General features: G+C 50.2%; 8 protein-coding genes across 8 annotated transcripts; 5 read left to right on the top strand and 3 right to left on the bottom strand.

Annotated features, from left to right (window-relative positions):
* Window positions 1–21: 21 nt before the first annotated feature.
* Window positions 22–3655, top strand: PFICI_13799 (uncharacterized protein; the record flags this gene model as incomplete). Its single annotated transcript, XM_007842380.1, has 7 exons — window positions 22–873; window positions 927–1043; window positions 1101–1355; window positions 1418–2131; window positions 2227–2529; window positions 2590–2903; window positions 2980–3655. The coding sequence occupies 7 exons, from the start codon at window positions 22–24 to the stop codon at window positions 3653–3655; spliced, it is 3231 nt and encodes a 1076-aa protein (XP_007840571.1).
* Window positions 3656–4169: 514 nt separating this feature from the next.
* PFICI_13798 (uncharacterized protein) lies at window positions 4170–6406 on the top strand (the record flags this gene model as incomplete). The annotated part of the gene is made up of 2 exons (XM_007842379.1): window positions 4170–4616; window positions 4739–6406. 2 exons carry the CDS (start codon window positions 4170–4172, stop codon window positions 6404–6406), a joined length of 2115 nt encoding a protein of 704 aa, XP_007840570.1.
* Window positions 6407–6606: 200 nt separating this feature from the next.
* Window positions 6607–7095, bottom strand: PFICI_13797 (uncharacterized protein; the record flags this gene model as incomplete). The annotated part of the gene is made up of 1 exon (XM_007842378.1): window positions 6607–7095. One exon carries the CDS (start codon window positions 7093–7095, stop codon window positions 6607–6609), a length of 489 nt encoding a protein of 162 aa, XP_007840569.1.
* Window positions 7096–8662: 1567 nt separating this feature from the next.
* Window positions 8663–9823, top strand: PFICI_13796 (uncharacterized protein; the record flags this gene model as incomplete). The annotated part of the gene is made up of 1 exon (XM_007842377.1): window positions 8663–9823. One exon carries the CDS (start codon window positions 8663–8665, stop codon window positions 9821–9823), a length of 1161 nt encoding a protein of 386 aa, XP_007840568.1.
* Window positions 9824–11315: 1492 nt separating this feature from the next.
* PFICI_13795 (uncharacterized protein) lies at window positions 11316–13079 on the top strand (the record flags this gene model as incomplete). The annotated part of the gene is made up of 3 exons (XM_007842376.1): window positions 11316–11517; window positions 11583–11752; window positions 11805–13079. 3 exons carry the CDS (start codon window positions 11316–11318, stop codon window positions 13077–13079), a joined length of 1647 nt encoding a protein of 548 aa, XP_007840567.1.
* Window positions 13080–13568: 489 nt separating this feature from the next.
* On the bottom strand, window positions 13569–16030 carry PFICI_13794 (uncharacterized protein; the record flags this gene model as incomplete). Its single annotated transcript, XM_007842375.1, has 2 exons — window positions 13569–14086; window positions 14143–16030. The coding sequence occupies 2 exons, from the start codon at window positions 16028–16030 to the stop codon at window positions 13569–13571; spliced, it is 2406 nt and encodes an 801-aa protein (XP_007840566.1).
* Window positions 16031–16881: 851 nt separating this feature from the next.
* PFICI_13793 (uncharacterized protein) lies at window positions 16882–18752 on the bottom strand (the record flags this gene model as incomplete). The annotated part of the gene is made up of 6 exons (XM_007842374.1): window positions 16882–17025; window positions 17094–17743; window positions 17803–17896; window positions 17946–18328; window positions 18399–18554; window positions 18614–18752. The coding sequence occupies 6 exons, from the start codon at window positions 18750–18752 to the stop codon at window positions 16882–16884; spliced, it is 1566 nt and encodes a 521-aa protein (XP_007840565.1).
* Window positions 18753–19661: 909 nt separating this feature from the next.
* On the top strand, window positions 19662–20648 carry PFICI_13792 (uncharacterized protein; the record flags this gene model as incomplete). Its single annotated transcript, XM_007842373.1, has 1 exon — window positions 19662–20648. The coding sequence occupies one exon, from the start codon at window positions 19662–19664 to the stop codon at window positions 20646–20648; it is 987 nt and encodes a 328-aa protein (XP_007840564.1).
* Window positions 20649–20676: the final 28 nt, after the last annotated feature.

The raw sequence follows: 20676 nt of genomic DNA, 5'->3' as shown, positions 1-20676 counted from the left end.
CCACATTCTCACCAGTAAGCCATGAACAATAACCAGATTCCAAAACCTATTCCTGGTCCAAGAGGCTATCCATTACTTGGAAACATTCAAGATGTCGATCCCAACTCAACCTTGAAGTCCTTCACACAACTATCCGATCAGTATGGCGAAATATTCCGTCTCCGCTTTCCTGGACAACCCGACACGATTATTGTGTCAAGTTTCGACTTGGCAGATGATCTACTCGACGATAACAGATTTAGAAAGGCTCCTAAAAATGCCCTGGCCGAGGTTCGGAACGGTGTTCACGATGGACTGTTCACAGCTCATCTCGAGGAACCAAACTGGGCCATTGCCCATCGGGTTCTAATGCCTGCATTCGGGCCCAAGGGAATCCGTGACATGTTTGACGAAATGCACGACATCGCTTCACAATTGGTGCTGAAATGGGCCCGTCAAGGACCGCATCAAAGAATTCTGGTCTCTGATGACTTCACTCGGTTGGCTATGGACACTTTGGGACTCTGCTCCATGGGATTTCGATTCAACAACTTTTACAGCGAGAACGAGCATTCCTTTGTAAAGGCCATGGGCGACTTTCTCTCCGAGTGTGGGCGACGGGGCCAACGACCTCCCTTGCCCGATTTCTTCTTTCGTACGGCCAATGACAAGTACGCTGCAGACATTTCCATTCTGCGTGAGACGGCCGAGGCAGTGCTCAGGGAAAGAGTGGCCGACAGCGAAAATGAGCGCAAGGATCTCTTGACCGCAATGCTGCGAGGGCGTGACTCCATGACCGGAAAGAAGATGACGGATGAGTCAATCATTGACAATCTGATCACCTTCTTGATCGCTGGGCACGAGACGACATCCGGTACACTTTCATATGCAATGGTAAATATCTCACTACTGACCTTAAAACAAGCCACTAATTCTCATTTGCGTAGTACGAGCTTTTGCAGAAACCTGAAGAGTACAGAAAAGTGCGTGAGGAGGTCGATCGAGTCATTGGAACTGGCCCAATCACTGTAGATCACATGACAAAGCTGCCCTATATTGAAGCCGTAAGCAAATCCTTTTCGACCGAGATATTGTCTATGTAAGCTGACAGAAAGCTATAGGTCCTCCGGGAAACCTTACGCCTCGATTCACCAATTCCAGTCCTCACCCGCCAGACTCATGGAGGAGACGAAATGCTAAGGGGAAAATACGCCATCGGCAAAGATGATGTATGCCTGGTACTTTTGTCCAAGCTTCACGTCGACCCTAATGTCTATGACGACCCCAAGGAGTTTCGTCCAGAGCGAATGTTGTCAGAGAACTTCAACAAGCTACCCAAGAATGCTTGGAAGCCATTTGGCCATGGCGTACGAGCTGTGAGTATTCACGATAATTGTTGGCTAGTGACCATTGACTGACCTGAGGCCTCTGATTTCAGTGCATTGGTCGACCTTTTGCTTGGCAGGAAGCAGTTCTTGCCATGGCACTTCTATTTCAAAACTTTGATTTTGAATCGGACGATCCCAATTACCAATTAGAGAACAAGCAGACATTGACAATCAAGCCCCAAGACTTTTACGTCAAAGCGTCCCTTCGCAAGGGCATCACGTCGACTAGTCTATGTCGCCATTTGCAAGGAACCAAGGAAGAGCTGGAGGAAGCTGATCAGATCATTCAAAGACATCGCGGGAACGGTATAGCAGTTGGCAACAATGCTGATCTACAGCCCATGACCATTCTTTATGGCTCGAACAGCGGGACATGCGAATCAATGGCCCAACGCCTTGCAACAGACGCACCTGCGCATGGATACAGAGTCACACTTCTTGACTCCCTCGATAGCGGGACGGGCAATCTTGCTCGAGATCAACCCACTGTTATCTTCACCGCAAGCTATGAGGGCCAACCACCTGATAATGCCGGGAAGTTTGTCCAATGGCTAGAATCTGAAAAGGCTAAAGACGAGCTGAAGGGCGTCCCCTTTGCTGTCTTTGGCTGTGGAAACAGTGAGTGGCCTCAGACTTTCCATCGAATACCGAAGCTAGTCAACGAGTCCATGAGCGCAAACGGTGCGGAGAGGTTGGTAGACATGGGCCTCGCAAACGCGGCAAGTGAGGATTGTTTTGTGGCTTTTGAAAATTGGGAAGATCAGGTAAGTGAACAACACATGTGCCTATGTACTCATTCCATCGTGGCGAGTGCTATAGCACAATATGTCTTCGCGGGCTTTTACTGACGCAGATTTAGGTATTATGGCCGGTCTTGGAGGCGAGGAACGGTGGTTCTTCAAGCCCGACTGCGAGAAGAACCACAGCATCATTATTACAAACGCAAGTCTACAAGACCCGCCATTCTATTCTGAAGCTCGACATGAAAGACGCCCGTGTCCTCGCAAACCGCACCCTCACTGCCGAGGGTGAATCTATGAAGAAACATATCGAGGTTGAATTACCCGCTGGAACAGCTTATAGGTCAGGCGACTACCTGACCGTTTTGCCAACCAATCCTCACGAAAACGTTCTCAGAGCTATACGTAGATTCCAACTACCTGTAAGATTTCTGTCTAGGCCTCTTTGGATTCTATATTCATATGCTAACTAAGATGTACAGCAAGATGCAAATATCGTCATTGAAGGCGCCGGGAAAAAGCTCCCAACGGGTGTGCCTACTCCCATACAGAGCATCCTTGGTGGTTACGTCGAACTTGGTCTCACAGCCACTCGAAAAGATGTCAAGAACTTGGCCACTGCAGCTTCAGCTCAGAGCGATAGGGAAAAACTAGAAACACTCTCTTCCGATCAGTACGAGCCCGAGATATCCCTCAAGCGAGTCTCCGTTCTGGACCTTTTGGAGCAATATCCCTCCATCGACATCTCCTTTGGCGAGTTCTTGAGCGTGCTGCCTTCGATACGTGTGCGACAATAGTGAGTAACCCTCAAAGCCTTGAGGTCAGCATCTTTATTTTGTACTTGATACTTTCTAACACGAGTTTCGTATTAGTTCAATATCCTCGGCGCCGGCGATCAACCAATCTGTCGTCTCATTGACGTATTCGGTAGTCCGGAGTCCAGCAAAATCAGGGCATGGAGATTTCATCGGCGTCGCTACTTCATACCTTGCAAGCCTACAACCTGGTGATCTCATTAGTGCTGCCGTGAGACCGTCACACGAGGCTTTTCATCTCCCAAAAGACCCGGAGAATACACCAATCATCATGGTCTCAGCAGGAACTGGCATCGCTCCCTTTCGAGCGTTCGTACAGGAACGCGCTGCCATGATTGCAGCGGGACAGAAAGTAGCACCAGCCTTATTATACCACGGTTGTCGGTCTGCCGGAAAGGACGATTTGTATGCCCAAGAATTGGCAGACTGGGAGTCTCAGGGCGCTGTCAGGGTAAAGAGGGCGTTTAGTCGCGAACCTCGACTCTCGGCAGGTTGCAAATATGTACAAGACCGAGTGTGGGCAGATCGACAGTCTTTACTGAATCTATGGAGAAAGGGCGCATTTGTCTTTGTCTGCGGATCCAAGGAGATCAGTCGCGCTATGGATGATATGGCATTGCGTTTCAAGCAGGAGATTGCGGCCTCAAAGAAGATTCCGATCACCGAGGAAGCAGCCAAGAATTGGTGGATCGAGCAACGAAATGTCCGTTATGCAATCGATGTATTCGATTGAGGAGATTATGAACGACTGAGTTATTGATACGGTTATTGTACAATCATTAGAAGCAGGTATAGAAGTTGACATTCAAGGGGCGCATTGACTGGGTTGAATAGACATAGATTTGCTTTTGGTAGACTAGATATCTCTTCTCAATTAATTTGGAAATTTGGAACATACATCATAATCTTTATACTATCTAATTGGTTCAAGTATTCTAGATTATTATTCCAAACAATTCATCGAATCGAAAGACTGTTTTGTGCTCTACGATTGTATAGCGAGGATTTATTTATGTAGATAATGTCGTAGTATAAGCTTCCCCAGTAAGATGGGGCCAGTATCCGCTCGCGCGGGCGCAAAGAACAAGTCCGGCGCCGGGTTTAGGCTTGGCAACGCTTAGACAGAGTCAACTCTACATCCAAAGAAGACGCAATGCTACTTTTCGCAACCTAATTTGTGGATTCTCTTGACACATGTTTTAACTTGTTTCATTTGAGCATATTATAATAAGTTGCCAGGCTAAATAATGCAGGCCGCATCCGAAAGGGTGACCCGGCCTCATCGACGACGAGCCCTGGCATGTCTGCAGTGCCGGAAAAAGAAACTCAAATGCGACCATGGCAACCCTTGCGGTAACTGCTCGCGGGCGAGGAACAAGACGTGCACCTATGCCCCTACCACGACCGAGGACTCGACCACGCCAGAGCCCCGGCCAAGTCGGTCGTCCGTCGATGAGATCGAGACACGGCATCTCTACAACTCGGCCTCCCGGGCGGAAGAATCCAGGCGGCCCGAAACGCTTTTCACCAAGACTTGGGATTCGCCAAGCTCGGTCCCCGGTGAGAGATGGGCACCATCCGCCGTGGCAAGTCTGTTGTTGCCAACAGAAGGCTCGCCAAACGACCTTGCCATGAGTCAAGACAAATCTCAAACGATACCCATTTCAACCTCATTAGATGGTTTGTCTGGTCCAGTGCGTGGGGCGATATTTAAATATCGGTTGTTTTCACCGAGCAACTGGATTTACTCAGTCTTGCTTGCATGTCCATCCTGGCTGTCGATTATACACCGACCACTTGCTTACACATGCTGTAGTTACCTGAAGTCTTGACCTGGATCGATAAGGAATATGCCACCAAAGGCGAAAGTTTACAAGTCAGGCAAAACTGCAAACCCCTGATCAAGCGGCTGAGGCAGCAGCGGTCAATGGCCTGGACTCCAGGAGATTATGGCCGATACCTTCCCTCGAGACATTTGGCCGACGCACTCATCGACTCATATTTGCGGACGTTTGAAAGTGTGCTCCGAGTTCTCCACATTCCCTCCTTCAGACGTGACTACCATCTGATGTGGGACCAGACCTCTGCTGCATCGCCTCACTTCATTGTTCAAGTCCAGTTATGTCTTGCCCTTGGTGCGAGCTTGTACGACGACACATTCTCGCTTCGGGGGCAAGCACTCCAGTGGATTCAGGAGGCAATCACCTGGGTTCACTCGTCAGAAAAGTCGTGCCTCTCCATTGCAGGCATTCAAAACTTGTGTCTACTAGAGCTCGCCCGGAGGAATATGCTAGAAATACACGGTGACCGCTCCTGGATCAGATCCGGAGTGCTGATTCGAACTTCCATGGTTATTGGTCTGCATCGGGACCCGGGTGCTCTCCCAGGAGTGCTTCCCGCACAAGCCGAGATACGTCGTCGTCTGTGGGCAACCGTGCTTGAATTGACGCTTAGCTCCTCAATGGATGCTGGCTGCCCTCCTCTCATGTCGCTCGACGACTTTGATTGCGCGCTGCCAATGAACCTGAACGACGAGGCGCTTGATCTCAGGTCTCATACCGAGCTGGTGGCATGTGATGATGATATGCGTACTGATGCATCGTTGCAAATTGCCCTGGCTCGGACTCTGCCTGATCGATTGGCGATATCCAAATTGATCAATAGCATCAAAGCTGAAGCGCTGTATCCGCAGATCCTGAGTTCCAGTATGAGTTTCAAGAACACCTGCCGTCTACTCAACGATTCATTACGTCGACTCGTCCCGCAGCCGACTGGCTTTCAACGTCTCTATAGTGAGATGACCATGTGCCGGTACCTTTTCACGCTGCACATACCCTACATTGCCGTCTCAGCTCAGAATCCAATGTTTTTGCAATCTAGAAATATTTGCATCGAACCCGCATTGAACTTTGCCCACTCGGCTCTAAATTCACCGCTGCTGCATGACGCATTTCTAGAGTCGATACGATCGGCAACAGGCGCAGATGCGCCTTGCGAGGACTTCTTTCGTCTTGCTCTATGTGGCTTGGGACCTTATAGAACTGTACTATACCAGGCCGTCATGATAATCGGAGGAGAACTATCCAGGACCTCTGTGGACAGACCCGAAACTTCCTACTCGGATTCGACATTAACACGAAATATCCGATCTCTGGAGTTGAGCTCGCTCCTGCGAGTTGGAGTGGAATGGGCAAAACAGCGCATAATGGCTGGACAGGACAATGTCAAGGACTACATTATTCTAAAGGCGGTCCTAGGATGTGCCGATGCCAAAATTAAGGGTCTACCAATCAGCGACGCAATTGAAGCAAGTGGTCTAGAGGCAAGTCTTGAAGCAAAGGCCATGCTCACACAGCTGGTCAATACTGGCGACCTCGTTTCAGAGGAGCCTGAAAGTGTTCCAGACAGCGGCTCGGGCAGTCTCGATGACTTTTGGACGGCCGACTTGAGCAGTTATGATGATTTCTTCTTGCCTTTTGAGTAGACGTCTTGCAGTCTCTAATGTCAAATTTGCAGCCTTGTTGCGCTATACTCAGGTTCACAAATTTATTGTATGTGAGTGACCTTGCAAGTATATTCATAGGATGATCAACTCTTGGCCATACCCACTGTAGAGAATCTCAAGAAGTAACGTCAATTATTTTACCGTCAAGTATACTATCTGGCGCTCTTCGAAGATCACATTCACACCTTCTGTTTTGCCTGGGCAACCAGCTCCCCAATTCTCGCCGTTGCTGTGGCATCAAGAAACTCAACGGCACTTTCCAACTGTTCCCCTTCCTGGTCAAACTTGAGGATCCACATGAGCTCATTCTCAGGCGCCTCCTTTTCTCCTTCGTTCTGCCCCTTTGGACACAAGCAGAAACTGGCCCTCACTACGACCTTTCTTGCTGGCTCGTCGACAATGATATCGTGTATGACGATGCGAGTCGACTCTATAAAGGGGACCATGGCGCCCATGTGCTCGCGGAAGCCAGCCTGGTCCAACGCTTTCGAGAGTCTTGGTTGCCGCTGTGTCATGTAGGTGTGGCCCCAGGCCAGCGTAAAGTTGGACGACATGAAGGACGTCAAGACGTCAATGTTGGGCTGCCCAGCCTCGGGTGTGAAGCTGTAGGCTTCTATAAACGTTTTGGCGTTTTGTCGTAACTTTTCGTACACTGAAAGTCCGTTCATCTTTATAGATATGCCAATAACTGATAGGATGATGGCGAATGTTGAGTTGTAGGCTTTAGGTATGCAGAAAGTTCAATGCGCACGTTGAGAATGGCGAGTCCATTGCATTTATTTCGATAGTTCACCTACAAGCTGAAACTGTATCACGCACCGGACTTTGAGACCGGATTCCCCAATGGAGACGGGGTTCGAATCCCAAGGTAAGGTTGCACGAGCTTAGTCAGATTGCGTCTCACCAGGCTTCCCGCCATAGGCTTGTCACGATTTACCTGAAGTGTGACCTTTCGTTTGTGCAGTGTATTCACGCTGTATAAAAGACGGGTTAGTAGATATCTTTCCCATTGGCTTGTTCATGCGAATAGCCGCTTTCAAAGACCAGTATACATTCGAGGTCCACCAATTGCCTCACGCTCAAGTAATCAATACCCAAAGTGTATTGACCACACGCAGGCTACATAAGCGTTCCTTAGTCCTGATAATATTGTGTTGGTTTTTTGCGACAAATCATGCGTAATATTACTCGCACAAGTTCCCGGTACCACTCTGTTTCCACGTGAGAAACTCCAATGTGGCTGTCAGAGTACGGCAGACACGCAAGTTAGTGTTGGACAAGTCGAAAACAGTAATTAATACTCACTCCTGTGTTGCCGTCTTGTATGGCATTTCAAGACAAGCAATCTCGTTCCTGTTGGAACACAAGTCCCTGTAACTCAAGAATGTGCTGACATGATTTATCAAGTCGAAAAGGTCCGGACATGTTCTCTCCACGGCCACTTGAAACGTTCTGACCCTCTCAATTGTACACCTAAAAACATGAAGTTTTGCTTCCGGTTAGTTGCGCAGACTGAGTCTTTCACGCCAATATTGGACAATGGTCAACACTCTCTCGACGCTAAAGGTTCATGTTGCTCTTTCTGCATCAAGACACGACAATGTGTCTATCGTGTTCGAATAACTTGTAGGCCTCGATTCAGAAACAGAAAATTGTTCTTCAAATGTCTCTGTTGATGGTGACCTAGCAGAACAGTCGGAAGGCGGTTCGAATTGCCTCGGTCTTGGCTATAAATGCTTAAGTGAGCGCTGGTCTCCAATGGGGATGAAACCCAATGTGGACGAACACCGAATATACAGGTTACTGCCAGTGCTTTGCAAAGATGAGCCCCATAGTAGAAAAAGGCAGAGCGTACTGCGTGCTCGTTGCCATATTGCTATTCCCTTTGGGACTCCATGCAGCTTGCACAGAGGACGAGTATGCGGATAGTGTCCAATCAATATTGCCATGGTATCTGACCGATCATAGGTGTCATCGAGTTATATTTCCCTGTCAGGAACCCGAGGTTGTTGCCGACGGGGTGGCATTTTGTGCCACTTTGAACAATCGTTATGTTTATGCATCTGAATTACCAACAAGAGCCACTGATGTATGCGGTGGTGCCAACAAAGCTCAATATATATCCGGTAAGTATCGGACTACCGCCGTGTGCTTGGCATCCCAGAGACTGACTTAGCTACAGCGTGCAATTGCGGGCCGATGTGTTCCTTTGATAATACGACCACCTTTATCACTATGTCGGATATTGAAACTACAACCATTGACACTTCACTCACGCTTGATACGTCGACCACAGTCGGAACCTCTTTCTCAACAGCGTCGACAGATCTCTCGAGTTCCACGTGGACGGTGACTCAAACCTTTCAGCCCAACAAGACCATGATCGACGATGGCACCTTTACAACCACCACGGTGACGACCAGTCTGATATCAGGTACTACGAGTAACTCCAGTGATATCTTTACCATCTATAATGCAACATCAACGGGTACGTCATCGGCAACGTCTTGTTGGACTACATCGAGTATACCATTTGGGTTGAACTCTACAACTCTCTCGACCGCATCGCGTTCAAAGCCGAATGTAACATGGGCTGTTGGCCCTCCCCCTCGCATGTCTGCAAGATCATCTACTTCCTCTACAACCACAACGGTAACCGTCATGGACCCGCATGCTGATTCTACGACAACGACAAGCGAGGTCACTTCAACATCTACTACTTCGTTGACATTTATCCCAAGTTGCGTGCCTGGACTCGAGGAAAACGTCGGCGTGCTGAACGGAGACCTCGAGGATGGTCTGGCGCCGTGGTCTTTTGATGTGGCCGAGCCTCGCACTGCCAAATATGGAACAGTCAATGACGGGGTTGGCGGTTCGTGCTCGTCTTTCCTGGTGTCGCTCAAGAGAAGCAGGGAGACTGAGGACAGACCTGGCTTCCAGTTCTTCAGTCCACTTTATGACGTTGAGATCCAGCAAAGATACCTCGTCTCGTTTTATGTCAAATTCCGAGAAGCCAACGAGGCCAGGATCATGCTGTCCGCCAACTCTCAAGATCGCAATATTGCAACGGCGGTCGCGTTCAGGGACGGAACCGAATGGACGAGGATCCAGACTATTTACGTGCCGACCATGGACTGGATCGAGCTCTTGTTCGCGTTTGACCTGGACGGGGCCGACAGCAACACGTTCCTGATTGACCGCATCCAGCTGACGCCCGCGCCACCATTGTCCTCGACTGCGGCCTCTGGCTCTGATGTGGTTGCAGCAACATTTTCAGCGTCGCCGCCGCCGGCCTCGACCGACTTTACCCTATCGGTGTTGGACTCTACACCGTCGGGGTTCACGGCAACGGCTACTACCGTGACAACCGCAGCATCTGCCAGCGATGCGCTTTGATTCGGCGGAGAGCACGCGGGGCAGATCTGCGCTGTCGATCTTGGCTCGTAAAGTACATCGGCAATTGATCTAGTGGGGAGGCTATTGAGAGCAGATGTGTGCCAAAGCTCGTGGTGAATTCTAACCCATGTGTTTTCTCTTGACCTACATCATTGAAGTTTGTTGCTGGCTCTCATGTATAATATGGGCACTGTGCTACTCTCTTATTCAAATCTCAAGATATGCATTCCAACGGTCCGTTTGATAATCTCAGGAATCTATGGATACACAAGCAACATTGAATCATTCCGGATTGCCGCGGTTCATGTTTGCGATGCCCTTGCTATTAGTCGCACAAGGTTCGTTACGCTGAGTGCTACCACACATTATAGGACATTATTAGGCAGCTACGGTACCAAATGACGTTATACTTGCGCCGATTGAACACGAACGGCGCTCGGCCCTCCTCTGGTCAAGTCACTGTAATGATCGACAAGAAATGGACTCGAGACCTTTCCTCGTACTTTCTAAGCATGTATAAATCGACCGTCGAGTATTTGTTTATCATTTTGAAGCTTTTCTACCCGCTCTTGTAGTGTTGCGGTCGGTACCTTCCGGTCTTGGCAGTCCGATCGCATGCAGGCAGGACAATTAAGCTATTCCGCGGTGGTATTGACTGTTGAGATCATCAGCCTGGTTGGGAATAGACGAGGGCTGCATTCCACCATCTCCGTCTGCATGGTGACCTGCCAAGAACGAAGATTGAACGGATCTAGACAATCCCAACTGCACGCGGCCGCTTTCTTCTAACCGCAGCTCGAAAACAATTCATTACAAAAGGACTTCCCGTTAATCGTTTGCGACAAATACGGCGGCCGGTAACCGGTTTGTATCGGTTCTCCCGCCCATGGACCCAAAGGGGCAAATTGTACGCCTTGTTTTTGTTGTAGAAATGCTCCCAGTAGAGTAGGAAAAGAACCCCCCTTGTCGATAATTAATGGGACCATACCACTGCGGGATCTTACATTATGCAGTAGCATGTCCGCCAAGTCTTATGATCACCTTGCCAGCAGTGATATACCCCGGAAATGTTCGTCAGCGATAAATCCTTTGAAGGAATCGCTTCTTCGCGATTCGACGTATTATTTGCTGCCGTTTGTACTACAATAGTACACCGCGCCGCTCTGCTGCAGCTATACATAGTATAGCGTCGGCCTTCTTACCCGCTGGACCACTCCAAAAGTCCATGGGGCCCTGGCATCAATATTTAGTTTCCTGGACGGGCGAGGTTGACTCGTGCACTTATGTAGTGTGATGTGATGCCTACCGACCTAGTATCCAGTACGATATATAGTATGACGCCCGGGAGGCTGAGTTCTTTATTGCTCTTATAAATAGTCCTGCTGCGACCAAGAACTTGGTTTGAAAAAATTCTTGACTTCAACCTTCCCCTATACAATCGTGCTTTTGTATTCTTTCCGTCCTAGGCTGCATAGTGAGGACATTCCCAAATATGCGTTGGGCTAGTATACTCACCGCGCTGGCTACGGCCACGGCTGTCTCGGCCTCCAAGCCTGGCAGTCCTGCACACCGCATTGCCAAGTACAATGAGATTATGATGGACAAGGCTCAAGCACGCGCGGCAGCACGGGATGAAAAGACCCAAATCGCCAGTCGCCAATCCGGTGACAAGTTCTTGACGGAGAAGACGCAACGTATGCAGCAGCAGTCCTCCACGCCATATACCAATGGAATCACGAGAGCTAACCAATTCTTGCAGAATTCGCCGTCAATGGAAGTTTACTGCCAGATGTTTATTGGGATATCGGAGAGTCCTACGCGGGTCTTCTTCCCATTGGCAACTCCAATGACACCGAGTTGTTCTTCTGGTTCTTTCCCTCTACCAATGAGGCTGCCAAGGAGGAAATTGTCCTCTGGTTTACTGGTGGTGTAAGTGCAAATTGCCTCTCAATTGATGCCTTTACTTCTGACACGAATGTAGCCTGGTTGTTCGTCCATGTCTGCATTGTTGGAGGAGAACGGCCCGATCACTTGGATCCCGGGAACCTACGGGCCTCAACCAAACCCATGGAGTTGGCATCACCTGAGCAACGTGATATGGATTGACCAGCCCGTCGGCACCGGCTACTCCCAGGGCGTTGCAACCTATCATGATGAGTTCGAGGTTGCCGACCAGTTCCGGGGCTTCTGGAAGAACTTTGTCGACACATTTGACATGCAAAACTACAAGGTCTACATTACTGGTGAGAGTTACGGTGGTCTGTACTGCCCGTACATTGCTGGCGGCATGCTGGACCAGAACGATACCGAGTACTTTGACGTGGCGGGCATGATCGTGTATGACGGCGTTCTTGGCGACGTCAATGGAGATATCGTGACAATTCCCTTTGTCGACTTTCACCACAACGTGTTCCCCTTCAACGAGTCGTTCAGCCAGCTCATCCACGAACAGCATGAAACCTGTGGCTATGCCGACTACCTGGAAAAGTATCTCGTGTACCCTCCAGCCGGGGTACAGCCCACTGCACAGCCGGGTTGGAACGAAAACCAGACAGATTACCTTGACGGATGCGCCATCACCTATGAGACCTGGGACGCCATTGCCCTTCTTAACCCCTGCTTCAACATTTACGAGGTTGTTGAGCAGTGTCCCCTACTATATGATCCCCTTGGCTTTGCCGGCGGCAACATGTACTCTCCGCCAGGAGCCCCAACTGTCTACTTCAACCGGACCGAGGTCAAGGAGGCGCTGCACGTGCCCGTCGATGTGGACTGGGAAATTTGCACCGAAAACACCTTTCCCTACGGCGACAACTCACCACCTTCCTCTCTCGTGCAAATTCCCAAGGTCATTGACCGCACGCAAAACGTACACCTGGTCCACGGCCGCCTCGACATGGTCTTGTACATGAACCAGACGCTGCTTGTCATCCAAAACATGACCTGGGGCGGCCAGCTCGGCTTCCAGGAGCGTCCGACGGAGCCCTTCTTCGTCCCGTACCACGAGACGGCAGACTTGGGTACCGCTGCCGGCGCTGGCATTGCCGGTACGGCACACACGGAGCGTGGCATGACTTATTCGACCCTAACTCTGAGTGGCCACGAGGTACCAGCTTATCAACCTGCTGCAGCCTACCGTCAGCTCGAGGTCCTGCTGGGGCGCATCGACAACTTGCAGTCAACCTTGCCGTTCACTACCGATCCAGACAACACTACTCAGCCAAGTTCACTGGATCCTGGCACGGGAGAAAACTGATGCAAGCTGGCATATCTAGCTTAGCCAGAGCATAAGCTCTTTTAATTGACATGTAGAACAAATAACCAGGTCAGGTATGTTGTGATTCACACAAGGCATCAGCGTTTCAATGATTTATCAGAACGTGACTAGAAAAGCTTGCCCTGGTACAAACTTGGCATTCAGCTAAAACAACTGAGGAAGTCCGGGATTTTCTTTAACAGTACAGGGCATGAAATTGCCACACCTGGATCGAAAACGTCCGAACGTACTTGGAGATTGTCCAACTTTGATACCACAAACCAGGCTTGTGTCGTATACGGACTTTAGCCCTGTAGAACGCCTCGTGATAAATTGGTATCTCTCCTGCAGCCCGTCTCCAAAGGCCACATAACTCCAATTCCCATGCAATAAATCCTCAATAAACGCCTGTGCCAACTCTGCATCATTATACCAAGCACCATCCGAGAATGATTGAAACTCAGCAGTGAGATATGAGGTGTGAATTTGTTAGCTTGACTGGACTTGGCCACCCGCTTCAATAGAGTAAACTCCGGGTTGCTGCTTGCTGAGTTGCGCCAAGTATTTACTGTCCCGCGATGTCAATTTGCTCTCAGGCTTGAAAAAGAGCAGTGTAGATAATCCTCCTCTGGGAGAGAGATGATACTTCTTCACAGACTCTCCTTGATCCCCAATGGATACAAGACGCTTGACTCCGAGCTTTGAGGCAACTACACAGGTCATCATACCAGGGAAGAGGTATGGATACTGGAGGATCTCGGCCTCAAATGCATCGACTGTCTCCTGTGCGAGTCGCGTGTATGCTTCCCTATCGAGTAAGGCACCGAGGCGGAATAAGTTGGCAGCAGAGACGGCGTTATCGGATGGCTGAGAGGTATCCATAACGTCCTTGATACGTAGCAGGCTGTACGGTTCATCCTTGGCCGCTCGATAAAACGCGCCGCATCGGGCGTTGTTTCTGTCAGGTTCGGCATCGGTGCTGTCATAGAAGTTGGCGATTTGAGCCCCTACAAGAGCCCTGTTAGCTAAAGATGCCAAGACTGGGATATGGCATGAAACTCACCTTGCAGCTGATCAGCCCATTCGAGCCAAGATTCATCAGCAGTAGCCTCGTAGAGCTCCAACAAGCCCTCAATCAAGAAGGCGTAATCTCCTGAGAACCCCTTGGTCGAGCTTCGCCCGCCATCAAAGAACATGCGGTACAGTGTCTTCGTATTGGGGTCCCACATCTCTTTCTTGATGAATTGAGCTGCTCCAATTGCAGCAGAGAGGTAATCCGACTCACGGCGAGACCCACCAGCGGCCTTGAGAGCAGCATATGTCCGGGATAGAACCGCAATCGCCATGCCATTGAAAGCTGTAATGACTTTGGTGTCCAGCGCTGGACGAGGACGCTCTCGCGTTCGGTGCGAGTTCAGCTTCGCCTTTGCAGATTCCACCCGCTGCATAGCCTCGGATTCTGAAATCTTGAACTGGGAACTGAGTTCCGCTGGGGTCTTGATTACGCGAAGCACATTTTGGTTGAGGTACTCGTCGTTGGGATCTTGGTCCTTTTCCACGTTTCCGTGCTCCTTTACGTTCCAGTAAGCTGCCGCTACGGTGCTCTGCTGCTCATCCCCGATGACCGTGTCAAACTCCTTTCTCGTCCACAAGTAGTATGCCCCATGACGCAGCACGCTGTCGCCTTGCTTGTTGCTAGAGTCTGCGGCTTCGCTGGACGCAAAACCACCGCCTCCTAGCAGGACTGGCGCGGTAGTCAGGTGATCCGCGAGCTCAAGTACAACCTTGGCAAACTGGTCATTGGCTTTGGCACCCTGCAGAAGCCAAGCATCAAGGTAAATCCCAAGGGCCAGCGCGTTGTCTGACAGCATCTTCTCAAATGTGGGAAGAGACCAGTCCCATGTCGTCGAGCAGCGGTGGAATCCAGTGCTCACCTGATCATGGATTGCACCATTCGCCATGTGGATGAGGGTTTTGAGAGCGAAATTTGAGCATTCAGAACTGAGTTCATCTCCAATAATATCGATGACGATTTGTGAGTACTGGGTGGCCCGGAGGAGGAAGGAGAGCTTCGCAGGTGTCAGAAATTTGGCAGTACTTCTGATGAGATCGTAAGCTTCTCTCATTTGGTCAAGTGGGATGCTTCCCGAGAAGAAATTAGACGGCGCAGTGGCCGGCAAATGCAGAAAACCGCCATGTGTTCTGTCAAAGGTCTTGACAATATGGCTGTAGGCTTCTTCGAGTTGGTCGATATCGAGATCACCAGAGGAGCTGGGCGTGGGTTGGGCATCTCGCGTTTGGCCCATTGTTCCCTCACTCGTCATCTTGCGCACATCCTCAACACTTTGTTTTCCATCAGCCCGAACCTGTGCCTCTTGTTCCGCCCATGCTGACTCGGCCTTGCGCAAAACCATGAGGAAGTCCGCAATTTCCTCGCCCGTCTCTTGATCAATCTGGTGGGAGCCGGGGCTCGGAAAGTAGGTGCCTCCAAAGACAGGCTCGAGCTCGGGCGTGAGGAAAACATTTAGGGGGTGGCCGGCGGCGCTGTTCAGCGATTGGACATAGTTTATGTATATACTATCAAGATCGGGCCGCTCCTCTTGGTCGACAATGATGGGAATAAAGTGCTTGTTGAGCAGGTCGACGACGTTGCGGTTCGAGAATGACTCCTGAATCGTGAGATAGCAGTAGTGAGACGCGCTGAAGCCAATGTGCAAGAATATGAGCTTGTTCTCCTTCTTTGCCCGCTCGATGGACTCGGAGCCCCAGAGCTGCCATTTGATGGCACTGTCCTTCTGCGACTGAACGTAGGGACTCTTGCCGCTGGCTGCCATGTTCTTCAGGGCCTGGGACGGCTCAATGGAAGACGTTGTAGCTTGTTCGGCTGGCCGGGTTGTCGTGGGCTTCTGAGCTCCGGTGGCCGCCGACTCCTGCAGCTTTGCCGACATCATCTTGTCGACCTTTTCTCCTGGTAGAATTCGTTCTTCGATGTAAGGTAAAGAAGGAGACTATAATGTCATGTCCGACGAGCAGGTGGCGGAATCGACGAAGCCTCTTTTTTTTTTGGGTCGCTTGCAAACGAAATGCAGGGGATTAACAAAATGCAAGGTAAATGTAGCTAAATAATAAATATAGGTACAAGTGGTACCCAATGACCTAGGTTATTAGGTGGTATTTGGAGGGGTTGAGGGTCTTGTTGCGACTCGCCATACAAACCCCACCACCAAGCCAAGCGGCGAGGAGGGGATTGCCAGCGATAAGAATGATCGACACCAGCTACTGCATGTGGCGCAAAAAGGCTTATTAGAGTCTCGGGTGAGCCCGGTTCACTGTAGTGAGGCAAACTCTTCGCGGCATTTGGGTATTGCTCATACATTGTCACAGACCGTTCACTCGAGGCCAATGTGATGACCTATGCTGTCAGCCATCACTGGGACAAAAAAGATTAATTCCAGTGCGCCGCTAATCCCAGACGTAATATAGTAGCACAACGCCAAAGTGGATTAAAATGCCGCTCAGAAGTCACCGAGAGCTGCTTCATATAAGACTGTAGTAGTTATTTCTCAAAAATTCTGGGTATCGATTCTATGGTCTGTTCGTACACGTCAAATGTACGTGGTGGCGCCAACCTCAAACCCACCACAACCTCGGCCATACACTCACAAGCAAACATGGTCCAGAGGCCAATAAGCTTGACAAGGCCCTTGCGTCGAGTCTCGGCATTACTTCTTTCACCCCGTTGTGGAACACACATGTTGAGTAAGGCTTGCTCAAGCCCTTTCTGGGCCTCTCATATGGCCAATCATTTCCCTCCCGCGCCAGGCTTCCTATTCATGAGATTACCGAAAAACTGTGCCAGCCTTTCAGTATCAACTGGCTTGCTCGAGCCAAGTTCTTCTTCTTCGTCTGCGACGGGCTCGGGTGTCTGACTATATGACTGCCGTTCCTGTAATTATCATTAGTCCAGTCCTTTGCATGATGAGTCGACGGAATGGGTTGCAAAGTGGCACCTACCTTGAGTCTCTGAACCATGTCATCGGCATCGACCTGAATACCTCCCATATTGAATTGGACAGGGCCAATATGATCACTAATGATTTCTTCCGTGGTCGTTGTGCTGTTCTGCGCAAACTGTTTACCTTCTTCCTCGTCAACCTTTTTCTCGGCATCAACTCGGGGGACCAAAGTCGCGAGAAACTCCTGAGCGCTTGCAGCCTCTACTTCGAGCCTCGTAGTGTCTTGTTTTTGTTGCGCAAGATGTAGTGCATCAAGACTAGAGTCTTGAACCTGAGATTCATAGAGGGTGACAGCAGAGCCCTCCGGATCTTGGACAAGACCCTCACTGGGACCGCTGACGGGAATAATCGACCCATCGGGCTCATCCTCATTACCAGTCGTCTCAATTGGCTTTGATGGCAGTACAAATGGTTGATCGATATCAATGCTCCACCCGTTGCTAACAGCATCTACATCAAAGCCATCTCTCAGTACCATGATCTTACTGGTTGAATCCCAGTTTGGCGGCACGACAATCTTGTCTCGGTCGATAACATTGTGCTTAAGCGGTGCGCGCTTCAAGAGTGAATGTATCCCGAGACTCGCGTGTATGAGACTCTGCAGTGGTGTGTCCCCCGTGGGACTTGTGTATATCAGAGAAGCACCATCTGAGAATGATTGAGTAAAGATTCTAAACAGTGTGCGGTAAATGAGACGTAAAACTCACGCTTCAGTAGGACCGTTCGGAGGTATTGTAAAACCAAATCAAACTGCTCCTCTTTCCAGCTCTGACTTTTTTCCAGATAGTCCATCCTCTCGGCCTGTACAGATATTAGTTAAATTTGGAAAACAATGAGTGAGTAAACATACGTTCTGGCAGACTACACAAAGAGGTAGACCTAGAGGTTCATCCCATTCACCTTGGCCAACAGGCAAAGGAACGTCACCTTCTGAAGTCAGAGCAGGCGTGCCATCAAGGTTGAGAGCGCTGCCTCCTCGACCTCTGTCCTTCCAGGTATCCAGATTCTCTTGCAAGACATCTTTACATTCTAGACTGAGGGAAGCTATAACCGTTCGCATGAGCAGAATCCAATCCCGCAGTTGGCGCATCCAAGTCCAAGGTTGTGACCAGTCCAGCAGTACTACGATCAGTGTGTTGGGAATCGATTGTCTCGTCAAAAGCGGCTTGAGAAGAGAAGTGAAAGCTGGAGAAGGTGTTGAGAGGAGGTATAGAGAGACACGCGCCAAGGTATCTGAGCAAAGTGTGTTAGCAGGTTCACATAGCTTCGCCACCTGTGTCGTGTTGCCTTGGTATCAACCTACCATCCTGATCTGCATCGAGGACATCGTAATATGTGTATCCAAGAGCATAACTATTCGCTATCGGTGGGATCTTGTCCTTTGATCGGTCCAGGTTGCGCCTCTTTTCGTTGTTCGACAGAGATTCGAGGAAGTCTCGTTGCGATTCTACCGATCCTCCTACTCTGTGGGATCAGCAAATGTTTGCAGAATGCAAGCCATACTTCAGTGAACAGTACCTAGGACCAGCATGTTCTTCTCGGGTAGCCTCTTGCCGCTGGCGACATCGTCAAGCATGGAGCTCCACATGTCCTTCTTCTTCTCTTCGCCATCGCCAGGCCCGGCGGAAGTGGACGTGTACGTCGAGTAGCGATTCATGTTTGCCGTCATACTGGGGAGCGGCAAACTGGCAGCATTGCCAGCGCTCTATAACACGCCAAATTGGAATTTGGCCAGACACAGCCCGGGTTTGGTGAAGCTCAAGCTGTGCGACACGGCGCGTCTGTACCCAGCTCCAAGCACGCGTGTTGACGGGTCTCAAAGCTCGGTTGGCAGTAGGAAAAGCGGTGGGTCGACAAGAGGGACTGTGATTTTTGGTGGTGGAACAAAGACACCATGAGGCAAGGGCTCGTATCGTTCCCCAGAGTAAAAGAAACGGGCGGCAGCTGGTGTTTCGTTCCAATCATGAATTTCATCCCATGCCAAAGAGATCTCGGTCTCAGAACTTCAGTTGCTGCAGCCCAGCAGCCCCTTGGACTGGTTCTCGGCAAAGGTGCACTGTACTACCGCTAGATTAGGTACCTGTAATTACGGCTGGGGTCATGCTTGACCACATGCAGCGAGCTTGACCTTAGCAGTGAGTTACAGGTACCTACTACCAAGCGTCGGGTGTGCAGGTACATAGGCAGCTGAGCAGCGGCCCGATGATTCCCCAGCGACAGCCTGCCAAACGTCTGGCGGGGTTCATAGAGCTCAAATGTATCTATCCGCTAGCGACCTATGTAATGTTTCAGCGCCCCAGTCGCTATCCACGTCACTGCCTGGGGCTTTTCAGCCTTGTAGCTATTCGATTTTCTTTTGCGCAGTCCGTCTTCAGCCTTCTTCCAAGAATCAAAAATGCATCTCTCTTCAATAGACTCTACCAAGATACTACTTCATACTACACAAATCTCAATCAAGAGTTCACCGTGAGACGCCGATTTTATCACGGGGCTCACCCTCGCCAATAATTTTCTGTGCGACTGAAGTCTCCTACGGAAGCAGCACTTTTCAGCTTCTCGTTTCATCATGAACCAGATCCGCCAGATTCAAACATTGAACAAGCGCGAGCTTGAGGCAGGAATCTACGACCCTGCTGCTTCCTGGCACGCCGACTACCGCGATACAGCTTTTGTGAATTTCGGTGGTCTGCCTTACAACTTGTCCGAGGGTGATGTCTTGACCATCTTTTCGCAATTCGGCGAGCCAGTATTCCTGAAGCTTGCAAGGGATAAGGAGACAGGCAAGAGCAAAGGCTTTGGGTGGCTAAAGTATGAGGACCAAAGGAGTTGCGATCTTGCAGTGGACAATCTTGGAGGAGCCGAAATTGCTGGGAGACTGATCAGAGTCGATCATGCGCGATACAAGTCACGAGACGACGAAGACGATAGCGAGTTCCGGGTGGGCTGGGAAGATCTCAAGAAGAAAGAGCGCCAGGACCATGGCGAGAAGAGTGAAAGTGAAAGTGAAGAGGAGCAAGAAGTGGTCAGAAGACCACTGATTCAAGAAGAGAAGGAGCTCGCCAAGCTAATTGCCGAGCATGATGAGGACGATCCTATGAAGGCTTTCCTGGTTGAAGAAAAGAAGAAAGAGGTTGAAGAAGCCTTACAGAGAGCAGAAAAGAAAGAGAGAAAACACAAGCATAGGCATCACCACAGGACTCACCGATCGCACAGGTCGGGTGAAGGCGAAGACGACCGTGAAAAGAGACGGTCGAAACGAGATGCAACGCCGCTGGCAGAGGATCGTCGCAGAGATGGTACCCCAGATGCTCGAGATCGGGACCGGGATCGCAGGAACCGTGACCACGGCCGTGATGGAGAACGGCATAGAGACCGCCGGCGACGGGACGACCATGAAGATTCCGAGAGGCGCCGCGATCGAGATGGTCGGAGAGACCGAGATGCAGAAGGTGACGGCCAACGGCATCGTCACAGAACACGGGATTATGACCAGGATCGTAGGAGTCATCGAAGAAGCAGGAGCAGATCGCCACGTGGCCATGAGAATAAATGATCACAGAAGGCAGCGTGTAGTTTGAAAT

This window comes from Pestalotiopsis fici, assembly GCF_000516985.1.
Source record: "Pestalotiopsis fici W106-1 unplaced genomic scaffold PFICI_Scf_12, whole genome shotgun sequence".
In the NCBI taxonomy this organism is placed as follows: domain Eukaryota; kingdom Fungi; phylum Ascomycota; class Sordariomycetes; order Amphisphaeriales; family Sporocadaceae; genus Pestalotiopsis; species Pestalotiopsis fici.
Note: the sequence above shows the minus strand (reverse complement) of the source record. Positions and strands in the feature narration are given on the sequence as shown.